The 16,992-nt window shown below is 41.0% G+C and overlaps 1 protein-coding gene across 5 annotated transcripts in view; it reads right to left on the bottom strand.

Moving 5' to 3' along the window:
* Window positions 1-16,992, bottom strand: part of mast4 (microtubule associated serine/threonine kinase family member 4) — a 141,406-nt gene that overhangs the window by 84,817 nt on the left and 39,597 nt on the right. For 2 of the 5 annotated variants that reach the window (XM_072673098.1, XM_072673125.1), the window contains exon 1: window positions 3,828-3,954. The exons of the other annotated variants lie outside the window; for them this stretch is intronic. In XM_072673098.1, the coding sequence (XP_072529199.1) occupies window positions 3,828-3,866 (39 nt within the window). In that variant the 5' untranslated portion in view covers window positions 3,867-3,954. Of the gene's footprint in view, window positions 1-3,827; window positions 3,955-16,992 lie in introns of those variants that run through there. 5 annotated transcript variants of the gene reach the window in all.

Raw genomic sequence — 16,992 nt, 5'->3', positions numbered from 1 at the left:
GAAAAAAAAGGGAAAACACAGAAAGCAATTACACGTGCAGGTCTCATTATAACGAGAGAACGGGCGCTACATACCTTTCTTGTTATTAGGATACATGTGAAGTGAAGCTAAATGCAACCAAACAAACGCAGAGCACAGGCCTCAAGAGACCGGTGTGCATGCGCAGTCACTGCAACTATAATTACAACACTAATACAGGAGCACTACTGTCTATTCATTCTAATCATAAGACACTCTACTATGCCCATATCAATATGTTCAGCAGACAACGAAATCCCTCCCAGAGTGCACAGAGCATGGAGGATGTAGCTGAAAGAACCGTGGAACTATTCCTTCTCAAGCCCATAGGGTTTCAATTACCTTATGAATTAGCATCTGTAAATGGACATTAGAGCACATAAATTAGAAAGTGATGAGTGTGAAAAGATGAACAGGCCACATGGAATGAACAAGTCTGATCTGACTGATTGTGTTTTATGCCTAGTGATTCAGATAACACTAAAACCTACAAAGAAACTAATAATCAGCCCATTAACCAAAGGTCGTCTTTGAATTCGTTAATTCAAAATCTTCAAGGTTGGCTACCAGGGGGTTCATTCAGATCGAGGTTCTTTTCTTGCAATTGGGGGGCCAAGGTTTCTAAGGACCCCTCAGAAATACAATTTAGCTAAATATTTTCTCTTCCAGGTGAGGCTAATGCTACCACCGGAGGGTTTAACAATTTACACACTTCCTAATTCAATCAGCTGAAAATTGTGCCTAATGATACTATATATGTTCATTACCACATTCTACATTACATAATGCTCTAGCTATAAGCGAATATGTTAGCTCCAAGCTAGCACATTAATTACAATCAGTCACAATACAATACAGTGCACCATCAAAACAATATGATACACGCTGTGTTGCGTTACATTACATAAAGTCAATGTCTGCAAATGGCCGATTGGCCATTTGCAGACATTGACTTTATGTAATGTCACGCAACACAGCGTGTATCATATTGTTTTGATGGTGCACTGTATTGTATTGTGACTGATTGTAATTAATGTGCTAGCTTAAAATGTTTGTCTTTTTTACTTATCCTGGGTCCTCCTACGACACTTTAAAATGTTTGTCTTTTTTACTTATTTCACAAAAGTGCTATTTTCGGATATTTATTGAATAATTGTAGCTGTCCAATATTTGGTGCATGCCTAATGGAAGGCTAAGGAATTTGCTTGGTATGTGAAAATGAAGGTAGCTAATGCTAACATTAATTATACAGTTAACAGAATACATAACACTAACTTTATTAGCATGTATGCTATATTTGGGCAGTCTGTACAACCAGCATTTCTAATTTTTCAATTAAACATTTTGGTCGGCCGTACAGCGAGCAGTTACAAATCTAATTTCAAACCTCAAACTGCATTTCTAATAGACTTTTGCAAAGATGAAAACGTTTCAGAAAGGCCTCGTTACAAGTCCTTTAATCAGTTTTTTTAATCAGTTTTCATTGCAGTAATGAGTTAGCTGTTAGCTAGCACATTAGCCATAAATTACATGTCACAATACAACAATACAATACAACACAATATAGTACTGTCAAAAATTGAATATGTCCTTATATATTATTACAGTCTAACTAATTACAGCAACACCAAGTGCAACGCAACATAAACTAGAATGAAAAGCTTATACATTTGCTGGCTGTACAAAAGTGTTTGTCAATTTCACAGTAAGCAGCAAAGCAAATCTGTGCTTTTCTAATTTGTGGCCCTCAATATTTTTAGGGAGGAAAAACATTTAAAAAAGGAGAATTTAAAGCCCTTATAAACTTGAAAACCACATTGCAGGTGCAGCATAGTAGTGCAGGTCTCAATAGACTTGACCAAGGTTTTCCCAGGACACTGTAGTTACCTAAACCCAATTGACACATAGCAGGCAAATTGACCTGACCTTGGCATAGGCATTAAGCAATCTAAATTTAGCAACAGCACCCACTCATTTCCTGTACTATGATGAAATTAAGGGCTGGAATGAGCATGTGCAAGCACACACACACACAATACACCAACACATTGGCATATAAACACAACGAAACAGAGGAAGCTGCTTTACATATCCACACTTCTGTACCGTTCACCCAAACAAGGAGGGGCGAAAAACACAGCTGTGCTCGACTCGACTTGTGCAATGCTGATGTTCAGCATAGAGATTTTCATCTGAGATACTGGTCGAACCCCCACACACACACACACACACACACACACACACACACACACACACACACACCTCAGATTTATGAGATCAAGCCCTGTGGGCAAAAGGAAAAGTCTAACAGCACAGTTATAAAAGACATTTGCCTGACAAATGAACATCCGTCCAGAAGCGTCTCCATTTCCACAAAGAAACACTTTGTGTTTTGTTCCAGAGTGTCTCTGGCGCCTCCACACCAGAAAATGAGCTCCTGTGTGTTCCTCTGCAAGAATGCTAATAAATAGAGCTAAAAGGGGGGTTCTTCAGAGTTGAAGTATCATAAAATGGGCTCCAAGATTGATAGCCACCAGAGGGAAATTGCACCTTTGGTCTGCCCTGATAAACACACACTGTAATTAGTCCAAATGTTAACAGCTGGAGAGGGGAAATTCATTAAGACCATCAAAGTGAATGGCAAAGGAAGGGAACACATGAATGTAAACGGTCAAATTTCTGTTCGATTTAAGAGAAGGGAAGGGTTGCCGTGGTGCTGGCGTGGGGATCGGGTGGGCTGAAATCTTTGATCAAGGGTAGCTTTGTTCAGACTGAGAATGGAGAGGGGAAAAGGTGTTCTTTGAAGTCGTCTGGCAATCGCCCTTTAGCATTCGGCTAATCTGCAACTGTGACAGTGATAGAAAAAAGTACAGTAAGCTACCTTCATGTCGCCTTTAGAAATCATCATCAAGAAACGCACCGGTCTTACGCGCTCTTGCAACAACTTCTCACCAAGAACAGGACGCCGCAACCCTGAGATGTGCTCAGGAAGTTATTGTGGTAGCAACAGGGTGTCGAGAAAGTCACACCAAAGGCTTCCTCGCGCTTCGCTTTCACCATCTGAACGTGGCTTTCCAGCCTTAACCTGGGAACACACTGTACAAACCCTACATTATTAACTCGCGAGGGTAGAAACATCCGCACCACCACAGCCGGGAACCTCTTTCTACATCATTCACGCCGAGCAGCCTTCGCTGCAGCAGTTACTAGTGCCGAGCTTGTATTCGTCCAGCACTTCTTGGACTTGTTCTTCAGCAGTTCTAGGTCTAGATCTTCACTCTCAGTTTGCTCTTGGCACCAGAGCAACACAGTTCTTCTCAGTGCAGTGCAGAGACTTGGTTTCAATTAAAGGTAAACACCCAGGTGCTTCCCTCAATCAAGTTTCCAAGCAGCCCATTCAAGATCGCTGTGAAAAGTTGCACGGAAGGGAAGGAAACCGGTTGTAAAATCACACTGCTGATCAGCACAGAAACGAGCAGAGCTACAGAAGACTTCCAAAGAAAAAATCAGATGTAGCTGAGCACTGCAGTGGAGGACTGTGAATGTGAACAGATTCTCTCTCTCTCTCTCCCTCTCTCTCTCTCTCTCAACCTCGCTGCATCTCTCCAACTCCACCAGCACACACGTATTATTATTCACCCGGCACCTCCAAGTGTTAACACAAAAGCTGCAAAAACTCCCGAGTGAGGTGCTCACAGCCTGACACACATTCAGACGGCACCCCCTCCCCCCTCCCCCCTTACACACACACACCTTCACACGCACACACATGGGTTCAAGCTTTAAGGCTGGCATTTGATATCTCCTACCTGTAGCCCTCGTCTTCTCAGAATGCTGGGCTCATCCATGCTGGAGAGGCAGAGCGCGCTCTCTCCCTCGCTCTTGCTCTCTCTCCCTCTCTCTCTCTCACGCCCTCTCTCTCCCTCACCGGTCGTGAGCCATGCTGCAATGCACTGCCTGTGCTACTGGCGCGCGACTCCTCCGGGCACGCTCCATCTGATCTTAGCAGCTGCTAAACACTTACATCAGAACTTATCTGATTGGAGGGGGCCAGTCAGCTGACTCCGCCCCTCGTCCCTCTTCTGCTCTTTCCCTTTCTCTTGGAAGTTCAGGACAATGTGGAAGCATGAAGCATTAAGTGTGCATGCGTGCATGTGTGTGTGTGTGTGTGTGTGTGTGTGTGTGCGCGCGTGTGTAAAGGGAGGGGAGCGGCAGAGGGGAAGCGAGTAAGAGAGACAAAGAGTGATGCATTAGAGAAGACTTTGAGAAAAGGTAAACAGAGAGAGTATTAGAAAGTAAGCGGGATGTACATGAAGAGCACTAATACAGACTCTTATTATTTATATTAGCAGTTGTGCAACGTACCAATTATGCTGTCTGTTTCTCTGAGTTTTTAATGATGGCCAAAAAAAAAACAAATAATTTACGGAACAATGAAAAACATGTATACCCTGGGTTCGTTTTCTTATTAAAGTATATATTTAGAAATAATATATGGGGTCAGCTAACTAGCTAAATAAAAACCCATCATAATTTTTACTAATAGAAGCAATATCTACAGGTGGGCAACACGACTGTCCTATCGCAATAGATTTCATTATCGTGATACATTATGTTTTTCCAGAGCCTATCGTGAATATTGGCAGTGCTTAAAAGACACTAACCAGCTGCCTATTCTATTACAAAGAGCATAAAAGTCTGGTTTAATTGGACGTAGTGCAGCAAATAAATAAAAATTAATAACATTTTTAATAAACTTTTAAAAAAATAATAATTTGGAGAACAGTTGTTAATCTGCTACTACTGGTACATTTCATTTGGGTGTCAAAAATCTAAATAAATACAGTGTCCTGAAAATAATGCCTTTGAATAATGTAATATAATATTTTTACCATATCGTCCATCCCAGCAATTCCACAGAGCTAAAAGCGGTTTAGATACAAACGACAGGGTGAGCACTTACTAGGGCAAATAAAATGTAAGCTTTTTCTAGCTACAATGGGCAGTCATTGAAAAATTCAACCTGGGAGTCAAACCTTTAGACATTGTACATAGTATTTTCATGAAAAAAAATGTATACATTTTGTACTATTTTCTACTTATTTTAATAAATGATGTATTACATGTGATGTTTAACACACCCCACAATCATCAGTCTTAGCATCCTTTGTGCAAATTAGGTGTAATTATTTCAATTTTGACAGTCCTGGTACTAAATATGTGTAAGGAGGGGTCAGGGATGCCAGCAATAGACTTCCCGCTGAGAAGGCATGCTCTTTGGCGCCTGAAGTGATCGCTTAAATTGTGTGTTGGGGGGGTTAGACGAGGGAGGAATGAAGAAAAGACAGGAAATCCTGTCCCACATTGTTTTGCCCTGTGAGACAATGCAGCTGGCATCCTGTCCACGCAGCCACCTTGTGTCAATAGAGCTAGCGAGGCCCGCTCAGACCGTATTGAACCTGTGTCTTTTTGTCCTGCTCTGGGCCCCGCAGATAAGGGCCTGGAGTGTGAAGGTCAGGAGAATGGAGGGAGGTTGGGAGAGGGAGAAAGGCGGAGAGAGAGAGAGGGACTAACCATGACCGAGGGACTAACCATGACCGACTAACACCAAAGTCCATGAGCGGAAAAATGAAAGTGCAAACATATGGACGCCACTGGGTGACCTGAAACAGTCCACATACTTTCCTCAGTATTATGAAGAGGTACAGCTGGGGAGGGACGGGGGTTTCACTTGTGTTTATGAAGCATAAACACAAACAAAGGGGGAGGGGGGGGTGTGGGCGGTGTAACGTACCATGTCAAGCATGGCATTGCATAGCAGACACTGCACAAGTTCTGAAAATGTCAAGGGTAAATGCATGGAAATGACTTTCGAGGATTTCATTAGTGGCATATTATCAGCAGGCTAACACTCCTGCAAGCCAACGCAAGCTCCTGCGCAGTTATTAGATACAAGCTAGAAAATACCTAATCAAAACACCCAGTGCCAACCACCAGCATTGCGGTAGTAACTACGACTTGTTGGGCCGATCTATGGAGAAACAAACACTGGTGAGGCCACAGCCATCTGGTGCTGGGTGTCTAAGACAGAATAATCACCACCACTCTCTGGGTGGGTGGCCATTCCTCTCCCTGCAAATGTAAGAGTGGGAGTATTGGCTTGTTTGTAGTATACATGTTAAAAATTCACCTACTTTGTCAAGCATTCGTCGATTTTCTCAAATTCTTTTCTTACTAATAAAAAGCTGTGAAATATGAAGAACAATAAAAATTATTTTAGCATTTGAAATAGAAATAGAAGACCTGCTCCGGACTGTAGCGCCCAAACACTACACCAAAAGATACGAGCTAAAGAAGAGCAAACATTGGAAGTGCTTTTCAAAAAATAGAGATCATTTTTACACGCAACATTAACAGTAGTGACATTACAGATCGGTAAACACTGTAAATCTTGACATAACGAATAGAGTAGATAAAAATCGAGAAATGAGTACAGTAACGCTTGGGATGAACCTCCTTCAGAAAAATATATGTAACACTAGTCAGCTGCAGCTACCAATGCTGACTAGCTAACACAGGTAGTGACTGACAAACTCATGGGAGCTCATTACAGAAGAATTACCAGAGACAGTGACACACTTGACTATTCTCACTTCAGCTAATTATTATGAGCAGAATTCTCAGTGTTTATAGGGCCATAATTTCACTATCAAGAACCTACATTTCACAGTGTACAACACCACATATCAGGCTAAAATGCAAACACAATCTTGCCCCTTAGATGCAAGAATTTAATGCCAAATGTCACGGCTATATCAAGAAGCTGTTCTGGAGGACGTGGGGACGATTAGACGATGAGTTCAAGCAAAAGATTTTAGAGATGTGCTTCGTGTTCATGGTCGGGAATGAAGGCGGATATAAAGAGAGAGAATTGGTTCCAGGGTTGTTGTATTGACCATCTCTTAACTGCAAGAGGTCGTCGCTTATTGATTCTGGACTAATGCTTCTTTCAAGACTTTATGAACTCCATGTACCAAAACAACACTGAGTTCTGTATTTGGGCATGACAGCGACTACAAAAGTCTATGAGGACTTGATTCCGAATGGATGGCTGAGCACCAGAATGACCAAACAGGCCAAAAATAATAAAACCATTATCTGCAGAACAAATGTCATCCATGGTAATTGGGTCTGGCTGCATGTTGTGGCAACTGTGCTTCTTGTACTTCTTTGGCTTTAGTGACCACCAGATTGTTCACCATTGGCATTCTGCAGTCAAACTGGAATTATTTGCATGTGGAAAACTAAGTACACGATTGCCATCGTGCCAATCCCATCCACCAATTTCACAGTCTACTTGAGTTCTGACTTTTCTTTATTCACCTTCCCCCAGCCCCCACCCCAAGCCTAATATACATGCTCCTTTCCCTAACACACACACACACACACACACACACACACACACACACACACACACACACACACACACACACCCTCTCTGTCTCTCTGTCTCTCTGTCTCTCTGTCTCTCTGTCTCTCTTCAATTCGCTAGGACTACCATGTGAATATTAAGTGGTTTCCCTATCCATTCTCCCAGTCTCGTCAGCCAGGCTTGAATGATCCTGATTATCGAGGAGGGGGGGGGGGGGGAAAAAAGTGACAGCTACCTGAAGCTGACACACGAGACGATCCCCGAAGGTCAAACCGACAACAGTATAAGAAACTTTTTTTTTTTTTTTTGCTTTACTTTCACATAGTATTCTTATTTTCCTCCCTGCTCCAGTGGACTAGGGTGCTGCCATTATGATCATGAATCATGGGTCATGCTGCTTGCCATCAGCAGCCGGAGACCAAGAGAGCACAGTTGATGGAAGTGCCATCAACTAGGGGTGAGTTGATGGCACTTCCTCCTCACATCACTTCTAGTGTGATGTTGGTCAGCACACACTTCTGTTAGCTGTTGCAATTGGCCTTCCTAACTGGGTAGAAAATTGCAGCCATGGGTTCTTCTGAACAGCTGCCTAAAACAGCTGATTGGTGCCCACAGAGCAGGAGAATGATTTAAAAAATAAGTGTATTCAGGTAGCTTTTTTTCCTCCTCATTTCATGAAGTAATTAAGAAATAGCAGGAACAATAGAGGTCTAGAAAACCAAGAACTACTTGTACGGTTGCTAGAAAGAAAAGGACTGCAAAGGACTGCAAGAGTGGTGTGCACTACTGTGCAGTGATGCCTGCACTAACATTACCTTAATTGAACAATTATTGGCAGAAAATCATTCTTGTATCCTTACCACAAAATCCAGCATCAGTTTTCAAAAAAACACATCTAAACAAGCCCAGATTAACTTTAGATACAGGTACTATGGACTGATATAGTTTACAAAAAGATATGTTTGGTCACAATAAGCAATAAATAAATAAGAATGCCATAAAAAGATTTCTCCAAATGTTAAGTATTAGGGGTAGATTGATCATGCTTTGGGCTTGGGAAATATTTCACAGGTAGATTGAAGAATGAATTTAATTAAATACCAGCAAATTCTGGAATTGAGCATTACACCACCCAGCTTAAAATGCATGGTTTTCCACGGCCCTCATAGTCTGCTGACCTAAACATTATCAAAAATCTGTGATGGGATAAGACCCTAAAAAGGAGCAGTGCATGTACGGCAGCTTCTGAATTTTTACTTTGGGCCTTTTTTGAACTCAGGCAGCAGAAATAAAATTATCTTACTGTGTTTTTGACACAAAATTATATGAGACTAATTATGGGGTATTGCTGATACAGATAAATCACTGGGACCAGTCATATCAGATAAGTAACACGGTCAGGCCCTAGACTAAACCACGGTTAGTGTATTAATTTAAACCTTTTAACCTGAGAGATACACACTGAGGTGTTTTTTTTTTATGTCGCCTCTGCATGTTCGGAGAATTGTCAGATTATCCTGCTGAGAATTAAACCACTCTGTTCCACTGAACTGACTGGTCTCGAGTGAGTGAGCACGGCACACGAAGGCTAAACGGAACAATTAGAACATTGTGTGTTGAAGCTGAGGCAGGGGGACAACAGGAGCACAGAGGCGTGAGGTTGAAAACTCACAAGCGATATGTCATTTGTACTATTTGGCGCTGGGTTCACTCCCCGCAGCGAGATACGAATGCAGAGACACAGAGGAGGCTGCCTCTCATGCCTCGCAAATATATTCAAGGAAACACTTTTCAACAACAAACCCCGCACAGCTTCGGGAACACCGAATTGTATGGAAATGACTTCATTGACAAAAGTGGTGGCTTGGGCCTCAGCCACATCTTTCCTGTAGACCTGCAGGAAACACATTCGACCGGAAAACTGCTGGACGCAGCCAAAGCACATGTCCGGCCGTTAGGAGCGGGCTAAACAACCGGTCAAGGAGAGCTGAATGGAAGATGAAGGAGTGGGGCAGGCAGAGTCGAGCCACAGACGCTGCTGGAGAACGGGTTAGGTTTACAGGCTTTAAGACGGTGAATTAATTGGATAGATGGATAGATGGATGGATGGATGGATAGATGGATAGATGGATAGAGTGAGTTGTAAGAGTGTGAGAAAAAGAAAAAAGAAAGATATAGAAAAGTACATACACACACACACATACATGTGAAATATGTGTGAAAAGAAAAAGAAGGACATAGGAAAAAAGAGAGAGAGAGAGAGATGGATGAATAAAAGAAAAAGAGAGAGGGAAGACCGAGCAGGATGCACAAGAAAGACAAAATAATAAAGAAAAAAAATGGAAGACAAAATGAGAGAATATGGACGGATGAAAAACCAAAAAATTAAAGAAAAACGGGAAAAGGATGAGAGAAGAATGAAAGGCAGAAGGTAAAAGAGAGGGCAAAAGAGAAAAAGAACGAAAGAAGCGAAGAAAGAAAGACAAAGAAAAAAGAACAGGGAGAGATAGAGTGAACGGGAGAGCGAGAGATAAAGTGAGAAAGAGAGCGTGAAAGAGAGCAAGAGAGCGCATGAGAGCGAGAGGGGCTTAGGGCAGCAGTGGTGGCCTGTGGTGAGGGTTGATTGAGTGACCTGTGGGGTCGAGTTGTGGCTTCAGCTCATCAGAGGTGAGCTCAAGGCCTGCAGAGTGCGCACGCACGCACACAGACACACACACACACACACACACACACACACACACACACACACACACACACACACACACACACACACAGCGGATAACCTTACAATAGAGCAGCATATCTGACCAGACCTGCTACCATCCAACCTTTTACCATCACATCAAAAAAACAAACACCAAGGACACTCTGTGTGTGCGTGTGTGTGTGTGTGTAACATCAGTAATGCATTGGAGCATTAACCTATAATATAAAAAATAGATTGAGTTTTGCAAAAAACAAAAAACACACACCTAAATAAGGCAGTATGGTTGTGTGTGTGTGTGTGTGTGTGTGTGTGTGTGTGTGTGTATATGTCTGTGTATAATGTACACTATTCCCAGCAAAATCACTGAACCCATTCAAGAGCTGCAGTTTATGTATGTCTCCATTTTCCAAGCTGGAAGTAAAAACAGTGTAATACTTCATGCGACGTTAACATGTCTGAAAACCATTTAAGGAATGAGACGGGTTGGGCACAGGTTCAACACCCCCGAATGCTCCCACTTCATCAGACTGACAGCTCCTATTTAACTCCTGTCTGCCAGTGAGAACAATAACATGCAATACCACACTATAACGTCTTTCACGCAGTCATCTCCTTCACATGACCCCTTTACTGAGGAGGAAATTAGACATCAGTACAACGGCACATTATAAAGCAACAGAAGACACACAGGCATGTGAAAAAATGAGGACACTCCATGAACATTTTTTTTTTAAACATGCAGACAATATTGGAAGATTGAAACAATATAGCTAAACTCCTACAACTGTAGAAATGGCTTTAAAATCATGTGTAAAATGCAATAATTGGAATGAATAGTTTTTGAATGAGGATAAAAAGTGTGAACATCCCCACATTTATTACTACTTCAAATGCCTAATACTAGAGTCAGGTGCAGCACATCAGCTGTAGATGATTAGAACATGTTTAGAGAGGATTCTGGAGGGGCCGGTCTTATTTACACCTCAGACATTTAAGTTTGGTTTGCTTTTGCCAGTTGAAGTGTGGTAGAATCATGGTGGGATTTAAAGAGCTCTCGAAGGCCTTCAGAAAGGCGGCTGTAGGTGCAGATGGGTCTGGGAAGGAGAAATATCTCAGAACACTTAGAAATCAGCTGATCTACTGTCCAAAATGTGGGGGTGTCATCAGAGGTGAATCACATTTTTTACCGATTATTTTTGACAAACCATGTTTTACAGGCTTTTCTTCAGTTTTATGTGTTTAGTTATTTGGTGGAGCTGCACAAGACCTCTTGTGAGAACTGCACAACGCTGTGTGACCAGAGTCATACTCCTGCAATATTAAAATCCTGCATGCAGATTTCTCCTTTTCAACATCCAGAGAATTCGACCCTTGCTCTCTAGAGAGGCCATTCAGGTGCTTGTTCAGTCTTATGTCACTTCAAGATCTTGATTGCTTCAACTCACGTCTGGCTGGTCTCCCTTTGTGCATCATCAGGCCCCTGCAACTTATTCAGAATGTAGCGGCATGGTTCGGCTTCAACGTTTCTAAGTTCAGCCATGTCTCTCCACTGCTGCGTTCTCTCTTCACTGGCTTCCTGTAGCTGCTTCCCGCATCAGATTCAAAACCTTGACACTGGCCTACAAAGCCAAGATCGGACCAGCCCCTCCATACTTGATGGCAAAGGTCAAAAGCCGATCCACATCAAGAGCCCTTCCAGCTTCAAGTACGGCTCGGCTTGACCCGCCATCCCTTAAAATCCACGAAAGAGAAGCATCCAGGCTTTTTCTGTCCTGGCACCGATGTGGTGGAATGAACAGCAGAGTCTTCTCTCGCTGTCTTCAAACGCAGACTGAAGACCCAGCTCTTCCGAGAGTACTTGGGCGAAGTGTAGTGCAGAGTATTATGGTCTCCATGTTGACGTTTGTGTTAAGTGGTATGTAGGCTTAAGAGGTATCTTCAGATCGTAGTCTAGACAAACTAGCTAAGGGTATTGTTCATGACTAAACAGTGAAGCGCTTTTGTCTGGATAAGAGCGTCTGCTAAATGCCATAAATGTAAATATTACTCCATCACGCAAGTCCAAGTGCTTCATTCACTTCAGGTGTCGGTTCTGTATCTTTCAGCTTGTAAAATGCACGTGTTCAGCCGTTAGATTTCAATACAATTCTACCTTATTGTTCAAAATGTTTTAGTAAACCAGAATGCATTTCGTTCATATTATACTTTTTTTAAGTGTCAAAGTTGTTCCAATGCTGGTTTTCGTAACATATTTGGCATCTATAAACCGTCTGCTTAAGATTGTATTAGTCATAATTTTTCCATGTTTACATTTTCCAAAGGTTTAAAGGTTTCCAGGTTTAAATAAAAAAAAAAGAAAAGATTTTTAAATGTGACCCCATGGCTTCTGCATTAACAAAAGTCATTTTTGGATTCTAAGGGATGAAATATAAAGACATAATAATGTAAAAATGAATTATGACACAAACATCATAAGTGGAAAAACTAAACAAATGAAAAACGTAAGATACAGCCAATCACACGTTATAGAAATATATATATAGTGTCACTTTCTTCACTAAGCCGATCAAGAAAGTGTCCCTTTCTTCACTATGATGGAAAAAAAAATATCCCTTTCTACAGTAAGACGATCTTAATGCTATATTTTCTAGATCCTCAGCCAGTATCAGTCATTTTCCTGTTATCGCTTTAGAATCTCTGTCCAAAAAATACGATGACGCAAACCGAAGCTATATATTCAGGAACAATCAAAGTCCCACCGCTCCTGGATGGTGGTCATGCTGAGGATTCCACCTTAAGGGGAAGAGTGCAGGCTGCTATCAGTGAAGGACATCTTCCAGCACCATAATGAAGGAGGGCTCTAGGCCACAATCCCAAACATAGGGATTATGACTTCTTATCTCCATATCAACCCATGGGGAGACTGTATTGATTTCCTGCCAAAGTTAATCATGCTCAAGAGGGAGGAGGCAGCTGGGTCAGGTGCTGGTAAAAGTTGCCTTTCTTATTCTGAAGTAAGATCGGTTTGATGGTTCCTCTGGTCGGGATTTGTGGTGGCGGGGAAACTGATCGTGCATCGGCGCCAAAGGTCACAGGAATCTTCCTTCTCCCTGCAGTCTGTTACACTCGCTTCAGGGAATGACATCACAGTCAGGGGATAGGAAAGGACAAAGGGGCTTTAAGGAGAAGCCTGAGAGCATGGCTGGTTTGGTATGAGAGGTTTAACTGTGAGAAGACAGAAGATGTGTGTCTGAAATGTTTTTGAGGTTTCGACTGTTTGCCCCGCGGCTCACAACGAGCTATGGAAGATGAACTGACCTGAGGTCTACAAGAAATGTGACATGTTTGTAAAGACTCAAAGAAGAAGGAAAAACTAGTGAAGAAGCAAACAAAACAACAAGATCTTTAAAATCAAGTTTTAAAGGGGGGATTTCACAAATTATTCCAATCATTTAATTTACCATCCAGAATGAGCAGCAAATGAAGCCAAACTCTGTCAGCAGTTTCCAACTTTTTTTGCAACACAACAGACCACGAAAAGATCCAACCAACCTGATTCTTTAAAACAAACAAATATAACACAATCAGTGGAGCCAACAGACTTTCTTCATGGTATGTTAGGTCTGGACATCGATTATGACTAATAAATTAGTAGATTGCGATGCTTCAAATACAATCAACATCAAGTTGGAGAAAAAGAAATGATTAATTTCAATGTAAACAACTTGATCATTAAGTAACTTGTGATATTTTATTAATCGTTAAAACGGTACAGATGGTTCAAGTAAGTTACACAAGCATCACAAGCACATATATCTGAATACAATTATTTACAATTATTTCCATTACCATTCATCCAGAAATATTTACACAGTATACAGAGCAGCTACAGGGTTCAAACCATAGAGAGGGGGAAAATTTTATAAATGAATAAATTAATTAAAAAAGATACATTGGACAGCAGCAATACATTCTATATATCCTCTCCCCACCCCCCACCCCCCTTTGAAACTTGCTGACTCGCTGTTTATGTGAAGTTATTACCAGTGCAAAATATCTGAATGTTTTAAACGAATTCCAAAAATTCCCTCGTCACCATAAACAGCTTTTTAAAAATGCAGTAAACAATTCTGACCATGTCATTATATTTAGTAGAAATGGGTGGAAAGTTGCCGTTAATTAGAGACAGATATTGTTCTTAAAATGTAGCCTGACAACATTATCTAACAAGGTATTAAATTTGAAACAATCTGATCCAGGTCTAACAAAATTCTGTCCAAACCGGATACTCCAAAACCAACCCCAACCAGCCCATCAACAGGAGAAAAGATAATGCTCTGCATTCTGCTCTAAATGATACAGCTGGTTACAGTCTAAAGAACAATGGTAGCCATAATTAGATCAGGGATCTACAGTCTAATTATCAGCTAAATTTAAAATCCACTTTGCTTAATTTACTTGTCAATCAGTGCTTCCAAAGAACATCCCAAAAGCCATAAGTCTGGATAATCTACATAATGCATTGTGTTCATACTGGTCTTGTGTGCTTTGGTGGGTCTTGCAGTCAGCTACGCACATGCCTCCAGTACATCAGATTAAAAACAGTTTAAGTAAAAAGAGAGAGGAAAATTAAAGTAAGGAGAAAATACAGCAGGGGTAAATACAGTGTAAACTGTTGTGTATGGTTATATAAAGGTTGTATAGGGAGACAGAAGAAACCCAAACATGATATTTGAACCTGACTTTAAGAATCACTTGCGAAACGACGTTAAAGCCAGATGTGAACACTGGGGCAGAAAAAAAAGCTGTCACCACTAAAGTATTCAGCTTGCTGGGGGCTTAGTGTAAATCGCATTAAAATCATAATATAATGCAAAGTCTCTCATAAGCTGAAGTGTTCAGCATGAATGAATAACACTCGCGAAGAATTCAACTGAACACCGAACAGCAAATCCAGAAAGGATTCTGAGCTTTAAACAGGGACAGAGAGAGTATTAAAATTCCCTGCTGTTACTGTAGTGTTAATGCACAGAATACTGTAAATGTGTTATATAAGAGTGTTAAATAAGAGTGAATAAGATACGACACTTCTAGTTATTTTAAAGATAATCATTTTACAGGAGGAAAGTCCAACGCTGAAGTGATGATGAACTGATGTTCTATGTTTACGGGCTATCTAAACGAATCCACTTTAAAGCAAATATTTTAATATATTAGCTTAGATTAGATAAACGATTTGATCGGCTAGCCATCGGACACTGACAGCGGAAGATAAAAGCAACAGCATTCAGTTAATATAAACAGAAATCTGTGGTGCTTATTCTAAAATGACAAATCACAGAAGAGAAGAAAAATAGCTATTGTGTGAAGATTAGATAGTCAGTCAGCTAACTGAATCTCAGCTTAGACGCTGAGCTGTGAAAAGCAGAGATTGAGTTTTTTTTTTTCACTAATGGCTATTAAAAATATTAAGTATGTTATATTAAAATATTAAGTATGTTATTGGAAAGTGGTAAAAGTGAAATGACGGGGGAAACAAGAGTGGTTGTAATTTTCTAATTTTCTTGTCACAGCAAACAGGCTGGTCATGGCTGGCCATGTTCTGGACGTGTTCGATGAAGGAAGCGTCCAGTCAAATTTAAGTATTTAGGCCAAGAAACGACTGCAGAAGAGCCATGTGGGGAACCTTAGCTGTTAAAGACATGTAAGCATGTAACAAAATACTGTATTAGTACATCCTTCTTGTTCACAAAGTCAGAAACAACAAACTAAATATCATGAAAAAGTGAGAAAAGCAAGATACCACTCAAAAGAAAACCTTTAACTGGCTTATTTTATTTATTTTCAGCATAAACACATTACACCACCAGTGGACAAATGGTGATTTGTTAGCTTGTCAATGCCCGTGTTAATTCTTATTTTATTTATGTATAATAAAAAAAACCTTTTCACTTGGTTCATACATCATATTTGCACTACTTTCAGGCCCTCATGTCTCAACAGTCAGGGACAGACAGCCCAGGTCACTGAAGGCCACTTCCACATTGTAATGCACGCCTAGCCCTCACAGTGCCTACCGGAATGACCAGGGAAAGCTGCTTAAAAATATATAAATAAATCAGAATTGGCAAGAGGGCAGTCTTTCTAATAAATTATGCAAGTAAATGGTCTCCAAAGCAAGGCCATCAACAAGGTCTCTGGGGAAAATGTGATTTCATGGAACAGGGCATTGCAGTCACAGGTTTAGCAACTTCAGTGAGGTCGTGGTTCATGGGCGATTATGTAAACGGATGTGGTGGAAACCCCACGGGTCACTGCAGGGGGAACGCTGTGCATTCATTCATGAAATGCTATCAATAATCTTGTTTAAGGACCACATTGGTTACAGGTAACCAATTCTTCACAGCGGGTGGGCGTCCGGGGCAGCGGGTGCTGAAGCACTTCACATCCATTATGTGAGCAGTAATTAAAACAAATTTAAGGTAATTACTATAGAATCAGAAGAGCCGACAATTTGACTAATGGAATCCTTATGAGGGAAAAGACATTTAAGGTGAGGAGAGCACACATTTAAGATGGAGCAGTAATGTCTAGGGATCACAAATACACATATTTACATAAATCAGCCTATTCTGCCAACAGTCTACATACAGTACCATGCCAAGGTTTGGCATTCCTGGTCAAACTATTTGTTACTGTGAATAGCCTAGTGCGTGAACAGGGTCTCCAAAACATGAAGTTAAGATGAAACAAGTTTTACAACTTTTTGAGCAAGATAACTATGAATGCACCATACAAATATCTGGACGCCTCAACACATTTGAGCTCTCAAACA

Source organism: Salminus brasiliensis, chromosome 1, assembly GCF_030463535.1.
Source record: "Salminus brasiliensis chromosome 1, fSalBra1.hap2, whole genome shotgun sequence".
In the NCBI taxonomy this organism is placed as follows: Eukaryota; Metazoa; Chordata; class Actinopteri; order Characiformes; family Bryconidae; genus Salminus; species Salminus brasiliensis.
The sequence above is the reverse complement of the archived record's forward strand: the minus strand, read 5'-3'. Positions and strand labels throughout refer to the sequence as shown.